This window comes from Paralichthys olivaceus, chromosome 6, assembly GCF_024713975.1.
Source record: "Paralichthys olivaceus isolate ysfri-2021 chromosome 6, ASM2471397v2, whole genome shotgun sequence".
In the NCBI taxonomy this organism is placed as follows: domain Eukaryota; kingdom Metazoa; phylum Chordata; class Actinopteri; order Pleuronectiformes; family Paralichthyidae; genus Paralichthys; species Paralichthys olivaceus.
The window spans coordinates 13,127,809-13,152,991 of record NC_091098.1 but is presented as its reverse complement, the minus strand read 5'-3'; the positions used below and the strand labels follow the sequence as shown (position 1 = coordinate 13,152,991).

The 25,183-nt window shown below is 40.9% G+C and overlaps 2 protein-coding genes across 38 annotated transcripts in view; both read left to right on the top strand.

Annotated features, from left to right (window-relative positions):
* kif1b (kinesin family member 1B) overlaps nucleotides 1–16,856 on the top strand; it is a 54,642-nt gene extending 37,786 nt beyond the window's left edge. For 15 of the 37 annotated variants that reach the window (XM_069526274.1, XM_069526272.1, XM_069526267.1 and 12 more), the window contains 26 exons: nucleotides 405–542; nucleotides 1,500–1,751; nucleotides 3,514–3,632; nucleotides 4,291–4,376; nucleotides 4,636–4,765; nucleotides 5,092–5,245; nucleotides 6,057–6,147; nucleotides 6,261–6,379; nucleotides 6,497–6,552; nucleotides 6,849–7,049; nucleotides 7,869–7,977; nucleotides 8,333–8,399; nucleotides 8,624–8,708; nucleotides 9,218–9,323; nucleotides 9,731–9,757; nucleotides 10,775–10,889; nucleotides 10,970–11,103; nucleotides 11,218–11,279; nucleotides 11,394–11,539; nucleotides 11,663–11,923; nucleotides 12,040–12,111; nucleotides 12,297–12,418; nucleotides 12,520–12,672; nucleotides 12,918–13,110; nucleotides 13,300–13,418; nucleotides 13,527–16,856. In XM_069526274.1, coding sequence (XP_069382375.1) covers nucleotides 405–542; nucleotides 1,500–1,751; nucleotides 3,514–3,632; nucleotides 4,291–4,376; nucleotides 4,636–4,765; nucleotides 5,092–5,245; nucleotides 6,057–6,147; nucleotides 6,261–6,379; nucleotides 6,497–6,552; nucleotides 6,849–7,049; nucleotides 7,869–7,977; nucleotides 8,333–8,399; nucleotides 8,624–8,708; nucleotides 9,218–9,323; nucleotides 9,731–9,757; nucleotides 10,775–10,889; nucleotides 10,970–11,103; nucleotides 11,218–11,279; nucleotides 11,394–11,539; nucleotides 11,663–11,923; nucleotides 12,040–12,111; nucleotides 12,297–12,418; nucleotides 12,520–12,672; nucleotides 12,918–13,110; nucleotides 13,300–13,418; nucleotides 13,527–13,569 — 3,160 coding nt within the window. In that variant the 3' untranslated portion in view covers nucleotides 13,570–16,856. Of the gene's footprint in view, nucleotides 1–404; nucleotides 543–1,499; nucleotides 1,752–3,513; nucleotides 3,633–4,290; nucleotides 4,377–4,635; nucleotides 4,766–5,091; nucleotides 5,246–6,056; nucleotides 6,148–6,260; nucleotides 6,380–6,496; nucleotides 6,553–6,848; nucleotides 7,050–7,868; nucleotides 7,978–8,332; nucleotides 8,400–8,623; nucleotides 8,709–9,217; nucleotides 9,324–9,730; nucleotides 9,758–10,774; nucleotides 10,890–10,969; nucleotides 11,104–11,217; nucleotides 11,280–11,393; nucleotides 11,540–11,662; nucleotides 11,924–12,039; nucleotides 12,112–12,296; nucleotides 12,419–12,519; nucleotides 12,673–12,917; nucleotides 13,111–13,299; nucleotides 13,423–13,526 lie in introns of those variants that run through there. The other 22 variants (XM_020089058.2, XM_069526281.1, XM_069526284.1 and 19 more) reach the window with 10 other exon arrangements.
* Nucleotides 16,857–18,321: 1,465 nt separating this feature from the next.
* pgd (phosphogluconate dehydrogenase) lies at nucleotides 18,322–24,679 on the top strand. Its single transcript, XM_020089061.2, has 13 exons — nucleotides 18,322–18,478; nucleotides 18,830–18,905; nucleotides 19,360–19,539; nucleotides 19,623–19,688; nucleotides 19,777–19,895; nucleotides 20,037–20,106; nucleotides 20,222–20,356; nucleotides 20,470–20,659; nucleotides 21,823–21,953; nucleotides 22,748–22,881; nucleotides 23,412–23,511; nucleotides 23,832–23,954; nucleotides 24,148–24,679. Exons 1-13 carry the CDS (start codon nucleotides 18,471–18,473, stop codon nucleotides 24,265–24,267), a joined length of 1,452 nt encoding a protein of 483 aa, XP_019944620.1. The 5' UTR covers nucleotides 18,322–18,470; the 3' UTR covers nucleotides 24,268–24,679.
* The last annotated feature ends 504 nt before the right edge of the window (nucleotides 24,680–25,183 follow it).

Below are 25,183 nucleotides of genomic sequence, written 5' to 3'. Positions count from 1 at the left end.
AAAAAGATTATACATGTGAAAAAAGGAAAATAAGTGGTTTTGTCATTGTTTGTCCAACAAAGAGCGCAATCTCCTCCAAAAATGTCTGAGCAAGATAATTAGAATCAATAAAACAGAGCAAACAATCATCATCAAACCACAAATGGATCAAAAACTTGTACAAGCCTTTATTGAGGGAAAAAAAACAGATTTATCCATTTCAGAATTTAGTACCCTTTAAAAACCGGTATCTGCATCAGCTCCGAAAGTCCACCCTTCAATCAAGCTTTAACAAAAGATAGAAAAAATGAGGAGTCTCACATCTGTACGTCAAGAAGCTTTCACTTCCCTCCAGCCATTATGTGAGCTGTATATTCGCTCTCTGCTTCTCATTAATATTGAGTGCACTCTGTCATCATTTGTAGACAGAGGCTGGAGCAGATGAGAGAGATGTATGACCGCGCCGGCGAAATGGCCTCCACTCACCAGGAAGACGGCGAGGGCTCTTTGACAGGAAATGACCCCTTCTATGATCGTTTCCACTGGTTTAAACTAGTGGGGAGGTATGTGATGCAACAAAACACAGCACTCACTGCACATGTTACAGTACTACATCACTGAATATCTTAATTTAAAGATGTTTGCTGGGCTTGTTGTTGCATGTTTCACTTCTAATTCAGCTTTTGAGGCTAAATAATTGATATAACTCAGGCAGCTTTTGTGATCCATTTATTTTAAATGGATATAAACATTTTCCTTCATTTCATTTTTAATTTTCATGGTCAAATTCTGTTGATTCATTTTCTTTCATTAGAGTCACTTAGACCACATGTTTTGGAATCTTCTTTTAGCATATTTGTCTGTTGTTGATTTTTTTTTTGTCATGTGTATGATTTGATGTTACCTTTAATTTTTTTATTTTATGTCATGTATTTCTGTATATTCTGTGAAGACCATGTGTTTATTCATTTTATTTGACATCACATTTTTAAGTTGTCTGCTTTTTAAAAATTTTTTTTTTATTAATTACATTATTTTCATTCATCCTTTATATCATTTGGTTCTGTGTGTTGTCATTCTCATGTTGATGCCCTTCCAGTTCACACAAAAGCTTGTTATCAACAGTGTGTTTGGATCATATGGAGATGTTGTGGCATTTTGCATTTTATCCTGTCGCAGCCAGAATACATTCGATTTATACATTCGTCCTTTTAAATCCTTTTAAAGTGACATTTCTGTTTGGTATAAAATAGTCATGTTTCTATAAACTGCTATGACACCACACAGCTCCTTTAATACCTACTGCTCTTTATGAAATTAATTAATCTGTTACTTTTGCCAAAGCTGAAAGTTGTATTGTTGACATGCTGACATTTGTGAAAAACAATGATATTTACACCAAAGTGAAACATCACATCTGTACATAATGAGCTGTAGTCGCCTGTTTAACTCTTCTCTGCTGCATTGGTACCTTTCCTTGATTCCTGCTACTGTTCCCAAACTACCACCACCCCCCCCAGCTCCCCCATTTTCCACGGCTGCGTCAACGAGCGCCTGGCCGACCGCACGCCCTCACCCACCTTCTCGACCACTGATTCCGAGATCACAGAGATGGCGGATGAGCGCCAGAGCGAGATGTCTGACCTGATCGATGACGAGGCGTTTGTGGACGACACCAGCTCAGATGCAGGCACCGAGGAGGGCTCAGACATCTTCAGCGACGGCCAGGACCCTTTCTACGACCGCTCCCCCTGGTTCATCCTGGTGGGAAGGTTGGTGACCGGCAGTGGCATTTCCCATGTCCTCCACACACGAGCGGGGACAGGAGTTTGGGTGGAGGTTGGATTGGTTTCGTGTCGTTAATCTCAATTCTCAGATGTAAATTTAAACAAATGGGGAAAGTTAATAAGTGTAGGTGATGAATCACAAAATCATACAAATAAAGCATAATTACTGTTTTATAGAACAGGTTGCATGGATGAATTCATGTACTGGATATAACTGAGGTTGCACTCAACAACAGTGTTCAGTAGTATATCTCCGTGAAAGCAGTAGTATATATGCAGGCTACAAGACCTCATTATTTTACAAATAATTTTAGTAGCTGGAAAATCAGAGCCCTGAAAATGTGAGCTAGTACCGTTAGCATATCACTTTATAACTATCAGTAAATCCCTCCTTGGTGAAGGACTAATTTCAGAATCAGATCATGTCGTGCATTCAGAGCAGCTTAGCAGAGATGAAGTGGAGCAGTTTTTAATTTAATGTGATTAGTCATACTTGTGTGCTCACAGGCCTGCTTTTTATGAGTTGCATTTCATTTAGACTCTAGTCTCTAAAATAATGAAAAGCCACCATCCTTCACATTTCTCCACCTCCTCCTCACGTGATGTCTCAGTCCCTGCCTCCATCACAGCTGAGTGTATTAACTCCCATCTATGTGAAGTTACATGTATCTCCTGTTTATGTTCAATAGCTGTCTGCCTTTTTTTTTTTTTATCCTTTAAGCCTCGTTTGATTTGTTTTTTGTTTTTATTTATTACATTGTGGTTGAATCATTTGTCTCTCTTATCTTTGTTTTTAACATTGTTCTTTGAATGTATTGTAGGTAATATTAACTCAGATGTAGTTGCCAATAATCATACTTACTTGTATTTGTTTTAATGTGATGTCAAGTATGAAGTAAATAATTTGCTGCAGCAGCATTTGAAATCACAGCATTAGACGGCTGAAGCCTCAACACTATAAACATCACAAGAAAGACTATGTGCTGATCTCACAACAAGACGACAGATTCATGCAGGCTTCAAGCCAGCCAGACTCTGCAACGGTCGTAGCTCAGCGTCACCCTGACTGCGTCACAGTGACTTCAGAGATTTTACAGATTGATATCTCTCCTCCGCCTTGGCCTTGAGTCTCCCAGCACGGGGGGTGGGTAGAGTGGGGGTTGGTGGATGAAGGGTCACCAGGGGTGCAGCAAGACAAATCAAATCCCACAAAACAAAATGTCAGGGAGTGTGTGAGTGAGAGACTAACACTGCCATAACACAACACAATAAAGCACTCTTTTACAGCCTTTACTGCTGCATCCAGTGCGATGTGTCATCACCCTTGTCACGCAGTCTCAAAATAAAGTAGATGGTTTAACCTGCTGCTGATTTCAGTGCCCTGAAGCATGTATGATTTTATTTTCTGTTTTCTGTCCTCATTTAGTTTCTGCCTAATTTAACATAATTGTCACTAATATTTTTCTGAATGTTTTTGTACTCATTAACATGTGCTTAGCTGGGGAATATGTTAATGCTCACTTAACGATGTGAGAATGCATATTAAGAAAACTGTCTCTATGCGACTGCAGATGTTCTTCAATAAGTGGATATATCTAATTTGCTTTTAGTAAATTACAAGTAACAGATGACATGGCAGCTATATCAGCCAAAAAAACATCTGTCATAGTGACGTTTCCTGCAGCAGTTTTTCCCCTCTGCACCAGAATCGGGTTATCACGTCTCTGCCTTTTGTTTTTATCCTCAGAGCTTTCGTGTACCTGAGCAACCTGCTTTACCCTGTACCACTGGTTCACCGTGTTGCCATAGTAACAGAGAAGGGTGCGGTGCGTGGTTTCTTGCGCGTGGGGGTCCAGGCTATAGCTGGTGAGTAATTAATAAGAGTCTGTAATGAGCAAGAGAGCATGAGGATCTTCATGCAAAGGTTTTATCCTGCAAATTGATGATGATATTTAAAACCTGTATCTTTATTCTGGTTTTTATGGTTTTATAGACATTAACACACAATTTTCTCCGACCAATAACATTGTTGGTATGTGTTTTTATCACATTTTATGGAATTGAAATTCTCTTTATTTTACTTTTTTAAATTATTATTATTATAGTGTTAGTTATATTTTAAATATTCAATTGTGAAGCACTTCACTAACCTGTATGAAGGTGCTCTACAAATAGATATTGACTTTAAAAGACAAATCTTTCTGAAAGAGACTGTTTATTTAAGTGACTTTACAAACCTTCAGAAAAATAATACTTATATTTGTGCTTTAAGATATTGTGACACTTATTTGTACCACAATCTTTTTTTATTTTGACATCAGAGTATCTTCTACCAAAACAAATATCTTGATAAATACGTCATATGATTCTAACTTTTATTTTGATATCGGCGCTGCGGGCCACCAACATGGAACCAGACATAAAAGTCCCTCAGATTCTTGGTGTATTCCGTTTGGTGTGCTCGAGTTGTAGGCAGCCGTGTCTGTGATCAATCCTGATAAGACGATGCTTTGTCTCTTTGTAGCTGACGAGGAGGCTCCAGACTACGGGTCAGGAGTTAGGCAGTCAGGAACCGCCAAGATTTCTTTTGATGATGAGTACTTCAAAAAGGTGAGCCCCAAGCCAAATCAAAGGAGTCTCAAACTAGAGAAAACACATCTTTGTGTGTGTGTGTGTGTGTAACATTTGGATTAAAGTCAGCAGGAAAGCAACTGATTGAAGTCTGCATAGGAAGTGTTCTTTGAGTTTTACATTGTTTCATAATTTATTATTTATTTTCAAAAGGGAATTCAAGAAATAGAGAATACCTCTCTCTACCAGCTGCTTGTCTTCCTTCTTCTACTCTTGTGTTTCCTTCTCATCCAATCAGAACGACTTTCCCTCCACGGTTATGACCCGCTCCGGTTTGTCGCTCGAAGAGCTGCGCTTTGTTGAGGGTCAGGGTCAGAGTTCTGAGGTCATCACCCCCTCAGAGGAGCTCAACAGAATCAACGACATGGGTACGGCTGCCAGACCTTCACCTCTCAGCTCATAAATTTCAACCTCTCAGCCCCAAAGGGAAACATGCAGGCAGATGGTCCTGTTGATTGCAGAGGAGATCTTAACATGTTTAGTTATGGAAATGAGACTGATGCAGGTTTACTTGCTCTGGAATGTGTACAAAAGGCTGTTGAAGGACTGAACAGCAGGATCTGCTCTACAAATCACAAGATTGATAATGTGCAGAAACCAATCTGATTGTATTGTGCGGAACTTAAAATTGATATGCAGATTGAAAAGCACAATCCCATTTTTAGATCATTTTCCTTTCTGGCTTTTTCTTCAGACCTCAAGCTGGGAAACATTCCAGAGACCAAGCTGAATCTCGGTGATGGTCAGGTGGGCCAGCTGGAGGTGGGCAGCATCTTCACCTTCCGTGTCACCGTGCTCCAGGCCAGTGGCATCCTGCCTGAGTATGCCGACATCTTCTGCCAGTTCAAGTGAGTTCACAATGGTTTAAACATGGTTTCTGGTAACTTAAAACTTTATGTATTTGCCCTATGCAGTGTCTAGAGTTGGAATGCAATAGTTAAATATATTAGAATTATAACATTATCACTTAACAAAATGCTAAATCAAGGGACAAATTCAAGACACACTAAATAGCAATATTAGCATTTATAGCATACTATCAGATCAAAACAGATTTGGCATTTAGTGTTTTAACTTTGTCTATAAGCAAGATTATGCAAAAACAGCTGAATGGAATATCCACAAAACTTGGTGGAAGGATGTGGTATGAGTCAGGGAAGAACCAATTAAATGTTGGTGCAGTGGGGGCAGATCCAGGCTTTTTTTCTCCCTTTCTTCACCATTTTGAGATAGAGGATTTTTCATTTTTAGTTTGACAGGGCATTTTTCAACAGACAATAATTTATATTTAGGGAACTGCTATCTATGAGGGTGTATATTTTGGGGCAGCTTGATTAAATTTAAGCGGAATGTTGGACCTTGACGAAGGTATGCGCTGTACTGAGTGTCATTCTAGCTGATTTAGTTTTATCAGTGAAGTGCTTTTTTGTGAACTCCACAAATTTCAAAACTGTTCACACTCTCAATGATGAATAAGTTATGAATGAATGATGAATAACTAGAATTTTAGTTTGAGTTAACTGCTACTGGTTGATGAATTTATTTGATTTTGTTGTCTTTTACTTTGTTAATGATGATGCCGATTTTTAGTAAACGCCTTTAATCTTGTTGACAAATACATGTCACACGCTGATGCTCATTTATATTTATCTCCTGAAGTTTCCTGCATCGTCATGATGAAGCATTTTCCACTGAGCCCCTAAAGAATTCTGGCAAAGGAGCTCCTCTGGGCTTTTATCATGTCCAGAATGTGAGTGAACACACACACACACACACACACACACACACACACACACAGCTGTACTTTAACAACGTAATGTTAATTAATTTTGACCACGCCTTGTTTTTGCCCCGTTGGAGTAGATTTCAGTGGAGGTTACAGAGTCCTTTATCGAGTACATCAAGACCAAGCCCATTGTGTTTGAAGTGTTTGGTCATTACCAGCAGCACCCACTGCATCTGCACGGTCAGGACCTGATCAGGTGGGTGCTGTTTAAAAAATAAAAAGCATTTCCTCTAATTTAATTTATAGTAACTTTTTTATGATACAAGATTTTCTATATGTTCATAACTCAATTTTGTTTCTTATTTTGTAACAGTCCTCCAACACCATCAAGGAAATACTATCCTATTCCCATGCCTCTTTCTAAACCAGGTAAGGCTCTTAAAGTCGTCACACCATATTACTCAAACAGGAATATCTTTTGACCTGACATCATCATTTCAAACATATTTCTTCTGTTCGTTATGGTTGTAAAAGCATGCCTCATATTTCCTTCCCCTTTTCTTTCACTTTTCGCTTCCTTTGGATTTTTTTGGTCTCGTGTTTAATCACTTTCTCCCACCGTCCATAATCCTCTTACCCACCTCCGCCCTCCCTTCTGCACATCAACTTTTTCCCACATCCCCTCCAATCTTTCTCACCATTCTCCCAACGCAACACAAACCCAGACCATACCCGTAAGATAGAGTTGATCCGCTACTTGATGAGCGGCTATGTCAACGGCACAGTGCTGGACACACTGTCCGAGCACGCCAACGCCCTGGCCTCCTCTGCTGTGGCCAGTCTGGAGGACGAGGCCGACCAACTCTCTCACTTCCCCTTCCTCTCAATGCTGAACGACCGTGTGCTAGTCGTGCCCAGGCACCATGGTTGGTAGAGCGGACAGTGTAGTAGTTTACTGACCGGGCATCAGATGCACCTGGGTTGTAGTGATTAGACTAGTGCTGTGCTCTCTTTGTTCTGTGTGGCTGCATGCAGTAGCAGGATAAAGCTCTGCAGTGGTGATGTGTGCTGCACCTTGCTGCAGGTCTATTCTCTGTAGGTCAGATCAGCTCAGTCCAACCTCCCCCCGTCCCTTACAAACTGGCCTGAGCTGACACCTTGAGGTAAATCTGCTGCTTGAGCTGAATCTTAAGCTATAAAATGAGTATTTATCATAATCACAGAAGATCACTGACATGGCCTTCACAGCATTAATCAGGCTGCAGAGCCTTTAGCTTTATAGGTTCAGCTACATCAGTTTTCATGTGGAGTATTATTCGTTTTAGCCGTAGTCAATGCAGATGAATGTAGTCGTGTGTCTGAGAGATTAGCCAGTTTTAACAGGAACAAAGTATGATGTGTATGATGTGTTAGACACCAAGGTATTGTCAGTGCTGCCGTAATATTTCATTTAGCTCCTCATAACATTTCAAAATGTTTAACTCTTCGTTTTGAATAAGTTTTATTATTACCATGTTTCTGTGGCCTGGGGATTTCAGTAATAATATAAAGTGCATTGTGTATGTGTGTGTGTTTACTTAATGACTGAGTATCATGGTGTGTTCACCTCTCATATCCAGCCTCCATTTAATAATCCAATTCATGTAGTTTAAATATAAAATCGAACTATATTGTTTTCATCCGTCCCCTCTGAATTTCAGGTAAATCCCAGTTTGTCATATTAAGCTTGTGTGTGTGTGTTTCAGTTCCAGCCACCAAGTTGAACACCATCACCAAGTCCAACCTCGGCCAGTGCGTCAGCAAGTACGACCTGCTGGTGTGGTTTGAGATCAGCGAGCTGGAGCCCACTGGAGAGTGAGTTTGATGCATGTTATATTCACACACAACAATTACTCTCTAGTGATCAATGTCCTTCCCATGTAATTTTAGAAAATATGACATGAGAGCAGGTCAAGGAAAATAAACCGTTATACACGTTAAAAAAAAAGTTTAAAAGATATATCAGCAGTTACGTTTATTGAGTTTATCTGAGTTGAAAACCAGTTTCTACCAGAGGCACATTTTAGCAGCATACAAAGTCAATGTAAAGTTTTGGCTTTGAATCAGTATAGTAAATTTTTTAGTGTAGTATTCTGTCGGTGGATGTAGTTCATCACATTGTTTGTTGGTTGAAGTGTCCAGGCTCAGTGTGACCTCCCTTCTTCCACAGGTACATCCCAGCTGTTGTGGATCACAGTGGAGGACTGCCCTGCCATGGCACTTACCTACTGCACCAGGTACCAGGAACCAGATCCACACCTTTCCAAAAGTCATACTGTATACACTAGGCACTAGTTCTATAAAGTCAGTATTGTATTCTGCAATGGTTCCGATTTCAAATCAAAGGTGATATCTCATTACTTTTTTTTAAAACCAGTAAAAGATTATTCTACTGAATAAGAAACATTTAGAAGTAGCTGTGTCTACTCTCGTTCTAAACTTCTCTCGTCTTCTGCTGCAGGGGATCCAGCGGAGGATCACGGTTACGCTCATCCATGAGAAGGGTAGCGAGCTCCACTGGAAGGACGTCCGTGAGCTGGTCGTGGGTGAGCAGACTTCACACAGAGACACAGAGAAAACGGTTTCCTCACTGCTGAAGCACATGAAACTGTCCGAGCAGAGGAGGAGAGGATGTTTCTGTGTGATTTCTTCCTCAGTCACACAGAATCAGTAGATTACCTGACAATATTAGACAACACCTTAATTGTCAAGGAGGAAATTACACTGAAGATTCTTTGCAGTTTCTTCAGCAGTGATTTCAGTCTGAGGAGTTTTTACTGTAGCTGTATAGCTGATGGACCAAATAATTACACCTCACATTTTCAACTGTGAGCTGCTGAGGTTCTTATCCAGAGAGGCTTATGAGGGAGGAGCCAAGTGTTCTGAGTCCTGCGTCTGGACACTGTGACTGTACGACTGTTAATGGACAAACTGGCAGTATAAGTACTGCTACTTAGTAGTGAACACGTTTCTCCATCAGGTGGTCACACTCCATTAAAATACATCTTTAGAGCTGTTGTGGTGACGTGTGCTGTGCTGCTCTGTGTCCCACCAGGTCGCATCAGGAACAAAGCTGAGGTGGACGACAGCGCTGCCGACGCTGTCCTGTCCCTCAACATCATTTCTGCCAAGAACATCAAGTCATCACACAACTCCAACAGGTAGCTGAGACATTCACACACTCCCAGGTCGACTGTAGTAATAAACAGTATGAATTCAATGTAACGATTTATCGGTACAAAGGGAAGTTTTGTTGCTGATAATGTGCGTATGTTCTGATGGATTCTCAACACAGTTTCGTTAAGATGATTGAGGATAAAGTGTTTTTTCATATCTAACAGTTTAATAAATAGTTTCTTAGGATACATTTTAGCCTCATTGATGTATTATGGTCTTCATATAGGCACATTGGAATCCTAGCATGACCATTTCCATTTTCATTGCTGTTTAATTTCCCTGTTAATTTGCTCCATTGTCTCTGTGGCCTGACTCTTTGTGCTTCTCTTTTTTTTCTGTCTGTGAACTCTCTTTTTCCTCCTGCTGCGTCTGGACTCATGATTGTGCTCAGGCTTTCTATTGATAAGGATATTGATAGGTACCAGTGAGCAGAGAACATAAGGTTCTTTCTTTGAAAGAACCGTATGCTTCTTGTTTAGTCCTTTAGATCCATAGAGATAAGTCCTCCAACCGTTTGTGTTGTTTGTTTACGTGTTGCGTTAGATCTGCCTTTTCAATTATCACTTCCTGAAATCAAATCCCATTCCAAAATGTTTCATGGATAAGTAAAGGCCATCCATACGCAACTACACCTCCTATTTAGTATTGTGATTGTGTGACTGTCACTGCAATTTGACACACAATGCTGATGTTATGTGGTACCCAGATTCCAAATGAATGCTTTGGTCTCACTGCATGAGTCTTAATTCAATAACTACAAAGGCTAATGAGGCACCAACTGGGCAGTTTTTGCTCTCTATGGGTAAGAGTGCCCCCTGCTGCCACTAACCGGAACTGTGTAAAAGCTGCCTCAATCAGTCATCTAATAAAGCAGGTAGACAGATCTATTTAAAACTGTGCTGATAGCAGAAAGTCAACAGCAAATTATTGTATTTTCTTTGAGTTACATCTGCAAAATAGTATGAGGGACCTATCATTGATTATTATTTATATCATATCATAAACATGACACCCAGAACATGTAAAGCCTGTATTCTGCATGCCACTGGCTCGCATATGGCTCGCTACACATTCCTGACAAGCTGTTAACTACAGGGCCTCCTGCTCATGTTGTTTCTATTGTCAGGGTGTCACCTCAGTGTGTTTCCTCACATCTTGTCGTCACCTGGGATGAGTGTGAGGGACACGTCAGTCACTGCACACTGTTCACTGTCAGGAGTTTACATTCGCATCATAAGTAGCAGAATGACATCTGACTCGCTCTGTGGTTAATTTGTAAAAGTACACTTTGGTTCCTCTCGGTCACTGCTGCTGTATCCACACAGATCCTTTTCACCTTGTAAAGCACTGACTTTACAGAGGATGAGTGTTATTGATAAGTGAAATTCTCTTTTATTTTGCAATAACTGAGCATTTTTGGGATTTTCCACTTCAGGACTTTCTACCGCTTCGAGGCTGTGTGGGACAGCTCCCTGCACAACTCCCTCCTGCTTAACCGAGTCACTCCTTATGGAGAGAAGATCTACATGACCTTGTCTGCGTATCTGGAGGTCAGTCACTTCTCCTGCTATGACGTGTTGTCATCATTTAGCTCTATGGCTAACATACTCACTCTGTCTCCACTCTACAGCTTGACCACTGCATCCAGCCTGCTATCATTACCAAAGACATCTGCATGGTCTTCTACTCCCGAGACGCAAAAATCTCTCCTCCCCGTTCCCTCAGGAACCTCTTTGGGAGCGGTTACTCCAAAACTCCTGACTGGTAAGACTGCACGCTGCTGTAGTGTGGCCATTCTACCCAAAGTATCATAATTCTGCCTTAAAATTTTGTGAGAACACAGTTTACTGAAATAAAACTTCCTCTGCTTCATCACAGCAACCGAGTCACTGGCATCTATGAGCTGAGCTTGTGCAAAATGTCTGACACTGGAAGCCCAGGTGAGCCCAGACCAACAGTCAATACATTCTAATGTTTTTTGCTTTTGGTGGTTTGTTTTTACATTACAATTTCTGTGCAGACTTTATCCTAATACAAGTTTTTGTCCCGAGCAGGGATGCAACGGAGGAGGAGGAAGATCCTGGACACATCAGTGGCTTATGTGCGTGGAGAGGAGAACCTGGCCGGCTGGAGGCCCAGAGGAGACAGTCTCATTGTGGAGCACCAATGGGAGCTGGAAAAAATGGAGCAGCTGCACGAGGTCCTTAAACATTGTATTTAACTGTTATCAACTAACATTAGAGGAAAAATAGGGTTGGCTTTCCTACTCTGTGTACCAGTTTCTACTTAAAGAAAAAAGATAGACCTGTACTTCTTTACTCAGGTGGAGAAGACCCGTCATTTGCTCCTCCTGAGGGAGAAGCTGGGAGAGGCTCCTCCAGTGGGCACAACTCCCACCACCAAGTCCCTGAGCGAGTCGCTTTCCCCGAGCATGAGCTCCGGCACCCTGTCCACCTCCACCTCCATCTCCTCGCAGATCTCCAACACCACCTTTGAAAGCGCCATCACTCCCAGCGAGAGCAGCGGCTACGACTCCGCCGACATAGAGAGCCTGGTGGATCGAGAGAAGGAGCTGGCCACCAAGGTAAGAACAGATTCTGTATCATGAGATATGACAATTTTACTCTTTGCTGCACAGTTACCAACGGGCCTGTCTGTCTCTGCTGTGAACTGATCAGCCTCGTCTTTGTTGTGTTGCAGTGCCTGCGCCTCCTGACACACACTTACAACAGTGAATACAACCAGCTGGTCAACAGTATCAGCGACTGCAAGGTGAGAAATCACAGAAAGAAATTTAGAATATCATTTAAAAAGTATTTTACTTTATTTACTTAACTGTATTTGTGAAGCTCATTTTTATTTGAGCATCATCCATGCACATTCCAGAAATATGTGCATTTTTTCTCTTGCAGTATTTGCCTTTGTTCGACATATATTTCCTACTATTTTTTCTGCAGCTGTCGGACATCTCACCAATGGGACGTGATCCATCAGTGACCAGCTTCAGCAGTGCCACCCTCACCCCCTCCTCCACCTGTCCCTCTCTGTCTGACTCCCGCTGTGGCTCCTTAGACCAGAAGTAAAACTTTTATTTGATTGATGTATATTTTTTACAAAGATCCAATAGTGCGTTTGACAGGTTGTTAGCGAGGTGTTAACGTGGTGTATTTTGTTCATAAGGACGCCAGAGAACAGCTCCCGTGCCTCCAGTCCCTCCTGCTCAGACTATGAAAACTTCCCGATGGTCCCCACACTAGAGACGTCGTACTTAGCACGGGCTGGAAAGAACGAGTTCCTCAACTTGGTGCCTGATATTGAAGAAATGAGGCCAGGGTGAGTGCTGTCACGTTTGGTCTTCATCTGTTGTTGTTGTTGTAGTCCTGAAGTTTTTCTTTTCTTTGTGCAGTGATGCCATTTTGTCATTATGAGGCAAATCTTGCAGCCCAAACATAGATAGATAATCCTGTTATCTAAACCAGGAAGAAATTACTGCTGAGCTGGATGATTTCTCGTTCATATTGATCTGATTCTTCTGCTCAAAATAAAATCTTATTTTTACTGATCTCCTTTTTTCCCAGGTCTGTTGTGTCCAAGAAGGGTTTCCTGAGCTTCATGGAGCCGCGCTCCAACTCGTGGGTGAAGCACTTCGTTGTTGTTCGCCGACCCTACGTCTTCATCTACAACAGCGACAAAGACCCAGTTGAGCGGGGCGTCCTCAACCTCTCAACAGCACAGGTGGAATACAGTGAGGACCAGCAGGCCATGCTCAAGGTACAGTTTCAAGAAATCTAATAGGGTTAGCGTTAGCAAAACATTTTACTGGTTTATCGGCAACATGCAAGTCTTTAACAGAAATGTGAAAAAAGAGCTTAACAGCAAACTTAAAGCTCCTTCATGCACTTTGTTTAATAGAAATCCTAAAGAAGTGCAACACAGCAGATATTTGCTTTTCCTTTTCAGACTCCCAACACATTTGCCGTGTGCACAAAACACAGAGGAATCCTGCTGCAGGCCAACAACGAGAAAGACATGAACGACTGGCTGTACGCTTTTAATCCTCTGCTAGCAGGGACGATAAGGTAAACACACACTGTCCTCTCACACTGCATTTAACAAGAAACAGCTCTACATCCTTGAGAAATTACATTCTGATCTGATCGCGACTTGAAATCCTGTCGTTCCCACAGATCTAAACTGGCGAGGAGGCGCAGCGGCCTCATAAAGAACTGAAGTGAGTCGACTGGCACACAGGAAACCACGGCTACCGTTCTTTCTGAACAGCCTTTGAACATACCAAGTGTTAACACTTATTAATCATTGTGATTCTTGACGGTTTTCTCTTGTAAGTAGACTTGTGGCTTAAGTCTCCTTTCATGCGACTAAACGTTTCAGTTCCAGAGGAATTTGCCTCCTCTCTCCCTCCAACAACCCTCTGCCAACTCCTCTCTATTTCTCTCCTCCCTTTACCTCCTCCTCAGCTTTTTTGTGTTTTTTTGTTTTGATGACGATGTTCGGGTCTGATTTTTGTTCCGCTTTGTTGTCATTCCCCCAGCTCCCTAACTAGTAGCATGTTGTAATAGTCTACTTGTGTGTGCACGACTCTTCAGAAAATGCTCTTTCTGGCCGCTACTTTTCAGTTTGCCAATCATCTGTAAAAATGAAAAATCGTCTCTATCAGTGTTATTTGTCTCCCTAGAAGAATTTTTCTTTTTGTTTCTTTTTTTCATTAATATGCCCACATGATAACTGTCCTCAGGGGATACCCAGGTTTGCTCCAAAAAATGATATCAGATGATTACAATTAAAACCATGAAGGGAAAATATAGAAATATCTCCTAATGAAGTATCAGTTTACGCTCTACTACTGAAGTCAGGGCTACTTTTAATAAGCATTGCTGCTAATGTATTGATAGGATTTCTTTTCCTCCTCTTTATGAGATCTGCACCAGGTCTCTTCCTAAACTAGACTCTAACTTCCCCTGATCTGCCTCCTAAACAGCCTTTAGAATCTAAATGTGGAAGAAAACTTATCAAGGACTCAGTGAAACATGAGGGCTGCACCGGATTTCCACCGTCATCCATGTGATGTTTAGATCCCACTCCTCAGTCTGTGTACATACACCCCCCCGTCCGTGACTAATTATTTACAATCACGCATTTGTGTCGACATAAATACACACATTGAAGTTGAATTTGTATCTCCACAGTGGAAACATGACGACGGATTGTTCAAACAGGAGTAGATATTAGTCTCTGTCCCTTTTCTTTGCTGTTTCATCTAAAATGAACACAGGGTTTTCCAGGGGAGGATGAGGAGGAGGAGGAAGATGAGCAGTGCTCTGAAGAGAGAATATCATTTGTACATACAGTCTGTTCTGGGATCAGCACAGTAGTTAACTCTCATTTAAGACATTCCTCTCAGCTCCTCGAGCTCCTGGCAGTTTTTCTTACACTGTTTAGCCTCAGACCTCAAGAGAGTCTCAACATTTTATTTCACCTTCGCAAACGTGACGCCGAAGACAAAACCAAAATGTAGTGAAGCGGTGGGAAGAAGTGAGAAGGAGTGCAAAGTTGCGGTGCTTAAGCCTTGACCACAGTGGTTAGTGGACGAAGCTGCGAGCGTACAGCCTGCAGGACAGATAACGATCCAGTCGACCCCATGACTCCCCTCACTGTCACACCAGTGTCGGCTGAATCCTCTGTAGAGTCAAGAACTTACTGTTCAGAGCCACCGCAGCTCATCACATGTTCATTTTCTATTTGTGTTCTTAAATCAAACCTCTTAACACATCTAACATTCACTGGGTTGACATTCCATTTTTTAAATTATTATTATTAACATTTTTTCTATTATGCTTTTAACCATTCCATAGCGGTGTTTATTGATATGAAATGTTACAGAGGGCATTTATTTCTTAACTTTTAACCAAGGATCATGTTTGTTGAACCTTATTTTGCACATTAACACATATCTATAGCAAGAAGAGGGCAGATCCCACGTGTTGAGTCCAGGGTTATTTCTGAGTATCAGGAACACTGAGAAGGGCACATATCAAGGCTGCACTGGATAGCTCCTTTCCAAAGGGTTTACAGACAGAAATGAAAGAAGAGATGTTAAAGGGAAGACATAAACTCAAAAGTTTTATTTCTGATATTCTTTATGAAAATATTTGCTCTGTAAATCGTCGTACAGACGTTATGACATTTTTAGGTGCCTCTGTCTCTACATATGCTGGAGGAGTGATGGGTACATGGGCGTTGATAAACTCCGGCCAGCCAACCGGTAGTTTGCCGTCTGTATCATATGAAAGGAACATGGTCAAATGTATTGAAACAGAGGAACCTGTTGCTGTTACAAGTTGAATTATTGGTGATGCAGCTGCTGTACAAAGACTGAACAAGAAAACTGCCCTCAGGTCAGACAACCCGCTGGTCAGAAAAACTAAATCCTGTTGGACTGTTTCTGAAAAAATATTTTCTGTCTGTCTAAGAAGCCACATAAAAAATCGGACTCAGAAACTTTCTGACGCACCTCACGTTAACCTCCAGACCCTCAAAGTTAGTGATAACATGTCAGAGCAAACATTTTCACTCTCATTCACAGAGGTACATTATTTTGGGATTGTGTATTTATTGTTTGCAATGTATATATTAGTTTGCAGCTCTTTGCACATATGAATAAAAACTGATCAAACAGAGTCTGCACGGTTTAGTTGCTCTTCTCAGAATGAACCAGAGGATGATGTTGGCCTCTTCCAGCCTGAAGTGGGAGAGAGTTGAATGTACTTTTTTCTCCATCTTTTAAAGAAAAGGAAAAAAAGAGAACTAAGATGTAACTCGCTGCTTCCCCGTCAGCGGGGGCGAGTTACATCAGTGCTTCCTCTTGATTAGAAAGTGGTTTGAGTGAAAGTCTGAGTTTTGATTTGAAGAATATTTACTCACTGCTCACGCTAGCCAGCCGCCTGAATTCTAACAAAGATAAACGTTGGTTTTTATCTCATTTTAATTTTTTTCTAATATCAGGGAATATAATACAAAGGTAGCTGTAGTGACATCTAAAATGACAGTATACTATTGTGTGTGCTGGTGTCTTTCTCCACCTCAACACTTTTTATTTTCCGTTGATGCCTTTCAAACAAAACTAGCCATGATATATATTTTTTTCCATCTTCCCCTCTGACAATTAATATCAGTTAAATAACTGCGTTCCCTTTGGATTTGTTCACTACAAGAAGACGAGACAAAACAAACACCAACAAACAGTGACGTTAACACTGTACATTATTTGTCAGACCGGTTTCATTTTCATACTTATTTTGTAAATATCTGTGTTGTATGGAGCTTGAATTAAAATGTAAATATGTTGACTGTATTTGTAATAATTATAATCCATTCGCTGTATAGCATAGATGTGTCATGCAGATATCCTAATTCTGTGTATGGTAACCTAACACCATTGAACTGTTTTGTGAATGAGGCAACAATAAAAGTGCAAACTGTGCATTAGCAGAACGCTGCCCGTTGGTCCTGTCTCCTCTTTGAGCACAGTTTTCACATGTTCATCAACATCGACCAGATACTGAAACTCATTTCTGTCACAAATGTTTGCAATGAGAAATTTAAAATACAATCAAACTTATCTAAACCATTGCAAGTCAAAATTATGAGACAGTAAATGTTGATTTCAAATCCTTTAGGTTTAAACATGTTTAGCTTGATGATGAGAAATGTTCTTACTCTAATGGTATTACACCTACGGTTTGATTTAGAAAGTCACACTGACATTAATCTCATAATTGGGAATTAGACCTCACTTTCTTTTCGAAATTATTAAGTAAATGTTTGTAATCTTAGTATCTCATAACTTTATTTGACAAGTTTACAAGTTAAATTCTGTCAGCATCATACCTACTGCTGGTTGGTCTGTCCTGTTTGACCTCAGATCTGTCTGAGGTAATGGAAATAAAAGCAGATCAGTTGAGTATTGCCTTTCAGCACAAAACAGAAATAACCTGATTATCCACTTCGCCTGCTTGGCTTTCAGTCCATCTTTAACTATTAGAATGGACTCTGCATTTTACTCTGTAGCAAAGTGCCCTGGGTGTAAGTCTACATTTGTGTATTTAAGCAGTTTAAATAGAAAGTCTCAATAGTCTTTCTCTACTAACCCCATGCATTATTTAACAAAATTCTGGTTAAAATGTATTTCTGAAAATGTCAATGGTGGATCTTAAATCTTTTATTGTGGCTAAAATATTAGTATATACATTTAAAACCAATATTTTATTGTGGTATATTATGTAGTTTATAATATAGTTTTCTCAAAATGTACAACACTTACCTCTCTCTCGATTTTGGACGGACAGTCATGGATTAATTTTATTATTAAGAAATACAATTAGCTGAGTGGTTGATTTATCAATTGACAGAATTGTCTTTGATTATTTTATAATGTATGTCAAACCTTTTAGTAAGTTTTCAGTGAATCAGATATTCTGATCCCAGCCTCTGAGATGAGAGCGTTGGCTGCTGCTCCTCTGGTACATGTCATTAGAGACATTTAGAGACATCACATATGCTTCTGCTAATGGTAGATACATTTTGTTTAATAAACTTAACAATTACTCACAAAATAAGCAGCAGAATATACATATATATATATATACATATATATATATAACATTGCTCATTGTGATGTAGTAGTTGTACAGAGCAGCAGAAATGAAGTACAGAAAGTACAGAAAGCTCAGGATTCTGCTAAAGTACAGTAGTAGAGTAAATACAGTTGACTGATAACACCTTTATCTAATCTATCGATTATTAAACTTCTGAAATGGCAACTGTTCAAATGTGGGTGTGCGCTGACGTGTTACGAGTGACAGCTGAAGTGACCAATGGGAGCACGGAAACCTCTGCTCAGGCTTCTGGACCAATCACAGCTTGCGCCAAGCATCGCTTCAGTTTACCGAGCGTCCTGTGATTGGTGGATCCTCTCCAGTGGGCGTGTCCGCACCTGTCCCTGCCCCCGTCAGAGAAGGAGGAAGTGAGCAGCTGAGGTGGAGCAGCGCGTGAGCTGGACTGTCACTCGGACACTTTGACGAACTTCACGGAGGCTTTCCCCGCAGAGCAACATGGCTGAGTAAGGACTGCGTGGTTCTCCACACCGGGAGGGAGCTGCAGGGGCCGGAGCTCATGCTCTGGCTTCAATAACCGCGGAGCTTCTTGTCTTTATTTGAATTTTTTCCGAGTAGTCCTCCTCCGAACGGAGTGGTTAGCTTGTTAGCTAGCCGAGCAGCTTCAATGCTCAGTAGAAATGAATGTGAATTTTCTTTTCCTCGCTGTTAAAATACACTAAATATGAACATTACTGTGGGTTTCAATGGCTTCCTAACCTAACGAGCGTTGTTGCGTATATATATCTATATATAGTCTGACACCAGATGCTCATCTCGGTCAGTGAACCTGGTTTTCGTGTCTCTTGTTTCCACAGAGCTGACATCGCACTGATCGGCCTGGCTGTCATGGGCCAGAACCTCATCATGAACATGAACGATCATGGCTTTGTGGTAAGACGAAGACTTCATGTGTTAATTACAGTAACTGAGGGCATGCACTCATGTTACTCAAGTATTTTTTCACGCTACTTCTACTGCAGTACATGTCAGAGTGAAGTATTGTACTTTTTAACCCACTGCATCTATTGGAGAGTTATATGAAGGTACTAGATACTTTGCTGGTTAAGATTAAATTATCCAGATAATCACAGATCTATTGCAATGTCCAATAACTTAAGTGAATCAGTTCTTTCTTTTCTCTCTCTTTTCTCTTGTCTTTTTATTTATCAGCTCACAAACTCTCAGACAGTACAAAACTATATTAATTGGTAGGACATGTATGGTGGCACATCAGTAATAACAATTAAAGGATTTTTAGTACTTTTACCAGTATGGTTTATTTCCACAACCACTGCCAGTAAAGCTTATTCCACTTTCTGCTTTTATTTTATTTCGTTTCCTACAGGTCTGTGCCTACAACCGAACTGTGTCCAAGGTGCACGACTTCCTGCAGAACGAGGCCAAAGGCTCCAAGGTGATCGGAGCCGAGTCTCTGGAGGACATGGTGTCCAAGCTGAAGAAGCCCAGGAGGATCATCCTGCTGGTCAAGGCAGGACAGGCTGTCGATGACTTTATCGACAAACTGGTCAGTAATTTGTGTTAAATGTTGTATATTTTGTCATGCTGAGTTAAAATGATTTACTTTAAGTGACATTTGTTCATCTTCAGGTTCCTCTCCTCGAGGCAGGTGATATCATCATCGACGGTGGCAACTCTGAATACAGGGACACAACCGTAAGCAGATGTCGATCACTGCTTAGCAGAACATGTTGATAATTAATAGACAATATGCTCATATTATTTGTTTTTCTCTGTCATACAGCGGAGGTGTAAGAGTATGAAAGAGAAGGACTTGCTGTTTGTCGGTAGTGGAGTCAGTGGTGGAGAGGAAGGGGCACGTTATGGACCCTCACTCATGCCAGGAGGACATAAAGAGGCCTGGTCAGTCATCACAAACTCACACTTTCAGCAGCATGTTAGAGGTTGGATGTAGAGAACACCATGAACATAGTAATCCATTATTCATCCATTTCTGTGTGTAGGTTAATCGATTTGAACACTAACTTCTGCTTTCGTTTTAAGGCCACACATAAAAGACATCTTCCAGAGCATCGCTGCCAAGGTTGGAACAGGGGAGCCTTGTTGTGACTGGGTGAGTGGAGGATTTTTTAAAATGCATAATGCTTATTACTATCTAGAGTTGTAAGAATGTGGAGTAGCTATTTCTATGCGGTCATTTCCCAAAAACAATTCTATTGCTTCTGCAGGTTGGAGATGACGGTGCAGGTCATTTTGTGAAAATGGTCCATAATGGCATTGAGTACGGTGACATGCAGCTGATTTGTGAGGCCTATCATCTCATGAAGGATGTTCTGGGTATGAACCATGATGAGATGGCAGAGGTGAGTTTGTTATCGCTGTATGATGTAACCTTCACAGTGTATCAGCTGTGTAAAATCAATTGTTACATTAAAAATGGTGGAATTGATTCCATAATCTTTTCACATGGTCTTAGGCTTTCAACAGTTGGAACAAGACAGAGTTGGACTCCTTCCTGATCGAGATCACGGCCAACATCCTCAAATACAGGGACACTGATGGCACACCTCTGCTGCCCAAGATCCGAGACAGTGCCGGACAGAAAGGAACAGGGAAGTGGACGGCCATTTCCGCCCTGGAATACGGCACACCTGTCACTTTGATCGGTAAGAGGAAAAAAAAAAAAAAAAGATTGTTGACAAGGAAGTATCTTCCTTCTGCTGCTTTCAGTAAACCGGGTTTGTCATGATGACATGGCAAAATGTATTACGTCACAGTTAGGTTAAGGTTTCAACATGGCGTTGTATTATTTAGAGGGCAGTGGGGCAGATGATCAGAGATGCTGGGCTAATGTTAACTTGTCTGTTAGTTAACACACACACACAGTGATTAGTGAGTCTCTTCCAGCGAAGGGGATCGATACGTGGTGCCTCTAAGAAGATTGAAAGCTTTTCTAGTGGTCTGGTTATCTCAGGTGACATAAGGGGGATTTGGCTTTGGTCTTTGCTCTGACTGTATGACATTCTGTTTCACAACCAGCCGTGGAGGTCAGGATGCAAGATTAATAATCCTCAGTCATCAGATCAGCCCTGCAGAGTCCCTCTAAACAGACACCTGTTAGAGTGCAGATTACAAGTTAAAAGATATTGATGACAGACTTTCTGTAAAAGTCCACTAATGTAGAAATGTTGCAGGGTCTGCCCTTCATTAAAAGCCTGTAACTCTTGTTCAGATTTGATGTTTTAAAATAATTTGCTCAATCCCTGTCAGTGCAGGAGATCCTCTTGTGATAATAGTGACACACAGAACAATAGGCTTCATTGTGTGTAATCTGAGTCAGTGTGGTGCAGTGTGCCCGCCCGGTACCGTCTGCACGACTGGATCTGTGCCTTTCACAGGGGATAACATTCCTCACCAGGACGGTTCACTGGACACATTTTCTCTTGATCCCTCTCTCTCTCTCAGTCTCTGATTTCCAGTGGGTTGCATCATGTGGCTGCTCAGTTTTAGCAAGTCATGCTTACTCAACACATTTCCCCTGACACAGAGGCAATGTAATTTTCATTTTTAATGTGGCACCTGGCAAGCCCTGCTTTTACAACAGTATTATTACTGCAGATCTTTGGGCATTTAGTTTTTCTACATTTGGTTTCTGCAGTGTGGCTGGGGAATGGAATTGCTCAGCATGTTTCTATTAAATAATGTTTTAAGATATTTCAGAAAATCTAAATGAGTGTTTACAGACTCATATATTTGTATTGAGAATGCTCCCTGTTTTTCTTATCTTCCTCCTCCTCCTCCTCCTCCTCCTCCTTCTTTTGTGTCTCAGGGGAGGCTGTCTTTGCCAGATGCCTGTCCTCTCTAAAGGATGAGAGAGTGGAGGCCAGCAGCAGACTCTCAGGCCCACAGGGGGTCAAATTCAGCGGCGACAAGAAGGCCTTCCTGGAAGACATCAGAAAGGTACTACACACAGGATAAGATACGTGGAATAGTGAAAAGAACAACTCTGCTGAGAGATAGAATAATGGACAGGAATATGGTCAATGAACTGCACTTATGTTGTGCTTTTCGAGTCTAATCGACTGTCCACACACACCTCCTGAGCCACAGCCACTCAAATATTACACTAGTATAGTTATGGTGACAGACATACAATGTAAGAATATGGTATTATTCCACAGCAAACTTGGGAAACAGTCGTCCACTGTCACAGTCAGTGAGCAGTTTACGCAGCAGTTGTTCCAGTGTTTCACAATGTTGTAACTTTTTTTTACAAATCATTAACTCACTTAAAGATATAAGATATGACTGTTTTTTCCCCTTCCACTGTTTGTATTGGTCACATTTGCTGCGTAATTTTAATGTATGACATCATCAGTGAACATGGTTTGCACCTGAAACGTGTCAAGTAGAATTTCATCGGCAATGGTGGTGAAGACAAATCCCATGATCCCATGCTACTTCGCATTAAACTAGGTCTTTGACCAACATTTTATCTTTTAGTCAGTTTGTCTGAGGTTTCTGGAGGCCAGTATTTTGCAGAAGCACTGATATTGATATTGATATTGTGTGTGTAGAAAAGTCACCTCTGCAAAACTCTAAGCACTTATTTCAGTCTATCAATGCACTTACAAGCACGCTGCAGACGAGATTTATCTGCTCAACTATATAAATATACTAATAAACTTATAATGTCACCATCGTAATCAAATGTCATTGTATCAGAGCAAACTGATTTAGTTTTCTCTCTCCAGGCTCTGTACGCTTCCAAGATCATTTCCTACGCACAGGGCTTCATGCTGCTGCGGCAGGCGGCCAAAGAGTTTGGCTGGACCCTCAACTACGGTGGGATTGCTCTGATGTGGAGAGGAGGCTGCATCATCCGAAGGTGCAGTTCATCTCGTTGTGTCCTCATATCAGTGGTTTGCCTCACTGCTGCCTTGTGAAAACTAATGTCAACAGGGATCTTCAGATGGTGGTGAAAACTGTGGTTGGGCAGCGTGAGAGAGAACTTGTTGAGAAATACAGAAATGGAGAATTTATTTTTCTTGACATAATTCACTTTGGGTTAAGTGTTAGTGTAGGAGAAGAAGAATATGTCTTCCTTCTTGTAGTGCCATAAAAAAGGTAATTAACTCTTTATTACTGTCATGTGTTGTAATGCTGGAGTGAGAAATGTAGATTGAAGAAATGAAGAGTCTTCCTGTAAAAAACAGGAAAAGAGAAGAAAGGAGGAAACTGTGGTTGTGACACTGGTTTTCTTTGTGTAAAACTGAAAAGACATTGTGTAAACCTGAATGAAATACAAAACTTGAGAAACAGGTTTTTCAAGGTTCTTCCACTTGTTTTAAACCAGAGCATTTTGACCAGAGCAAACATAAGAATTAAACACTTCTCTCTCCCTCCTCTTCCCACCAGTGTCTTCCTGGGTAAAATCAAAGAGGCGTTTGACAGAGACGCCGAGCTGCAGAATCTGCTGCTGGACAACTTCTTCAAAGATGCTGTGAAGGAGTGTCAGGTATGAGGAAGGAGGAAGTAGCCAAAAAGCCAACCTGCAATAGCCACATTGACAAAGACTTACAGGAAAAAAATATTTCCTCTTTTAAATAAAGAAAGGAGTGAAGCAAGAATAACAGTGACTAAACTGAGCAGTTCACACACAACCCAAAACATAACGTCAACAGCCACAACTTCAGGGTTAAAAAATGAAAACTGATTTTAAATGAGGCCATGTTTAAATAGATTTTAAAATCCGTTTTTCAATCATAATGAAATTGTATTTTAAAATATTTTTTCATAGACAATGAAAGTGTTAACTGGTGTAATCATTTTGTTTAGGAGTCATGGCGCAGAACGGTCAGCACTGGCGTCCAGCATGGTATCCCCATGCCCTGCTTCACCACCGCTCTGTCCTTCTATGATGGTTACAGACATGAGATGCTGCCAGCAAACCTCCTCCAGGTGAGACGACAGTGAGAGCTGAGATCCACTGACCATATGGCATGAGTGTGGAGCTCCATCAGATTAAAAAGACCACGTGTAGCTGGCGTGTGTGTTTGTGTTGGGCTTTAAGTGAAGGCTTGTTTGTTTCCGTATTTCTCAGTCAGCTTGATATGTTTATCAGAGATTGTTAACATATTTTGATTCCCTTTAGGCCCAGAGGGATTACTTTGGAGCTCACACGTATGAGCTGCTGTCAAAACCCGGCTGTTACATCCACACTAACTGGACAGGTCACGGTGGAAACGTCTCCTCTTCATCCTATAACGCTTAAGGATCCCGTCACATCATTCAAAAACACACAGAAGACTGAAGTCACCTGTGGGAGAAGATGACATGTTACACATTCCACGTTTATATTTTATAAAAACCATGCCAGAATATTTAAGACCTCAACACCCAACTATCACCTTAATCCAACTTTTTACTCCTTCAAAGAAGTGTTGCAGTTTTATTTATGAAGAGATGAAATCATAGATCATGTGTGTTGTAAACTCTATCACTGTATGTAGCAACTCAGTCACAAGGGGGCGTGGTGGTTATAATTAACCTTATGCCGACTGAGGCCGGTGAATATGGAGCATATTGTCATGTTAGGCCCAAGGTTCACCGTGTTAACACTGGATTAAGGTGAACCGTTGCACTGTACTGTATTAGGCTAAATAAAGATTTCAATCCCTTTATAATTAGTGCTCTACTCTCTGGCTTCTGTAAACAGGATTGGGATGTGGCAACAAGTGACATAAGCTGCCTGATGTATAAACAGGGGACTTAGTTCAAAAGACCTGTCTGTCACTTTCAGACTGATGATATAAACAAATAATACAAAATAGAAAGTCCATACTGCAACTCAAGCTACATCATCTTAAAAACCTATTTTTCAGTATTTCATTCTACAGCAAAATAAACAGAAATTGTGACTATGGAAGAGTCAATATGCCAGACTTTTAAAAATGTACACTCAGTGTTCAGTTTATTAGGAACACATTGCTACAGCTTAGTTTCCTGATCCTACTGTCCTGCACTGAATGTTTCAATGTTGATGAAACTACTGGAGAAGTTATAATTCCACTTGATCATTTTGGTGTCTGTAGTTTGAGGTGTTGTTACAACACATTGTATTGTGTTGAAAGGTAAAGTCAAACTGTAATAAGTGTGTGTTAAACAGCAGATATACCTCTTTATAATTC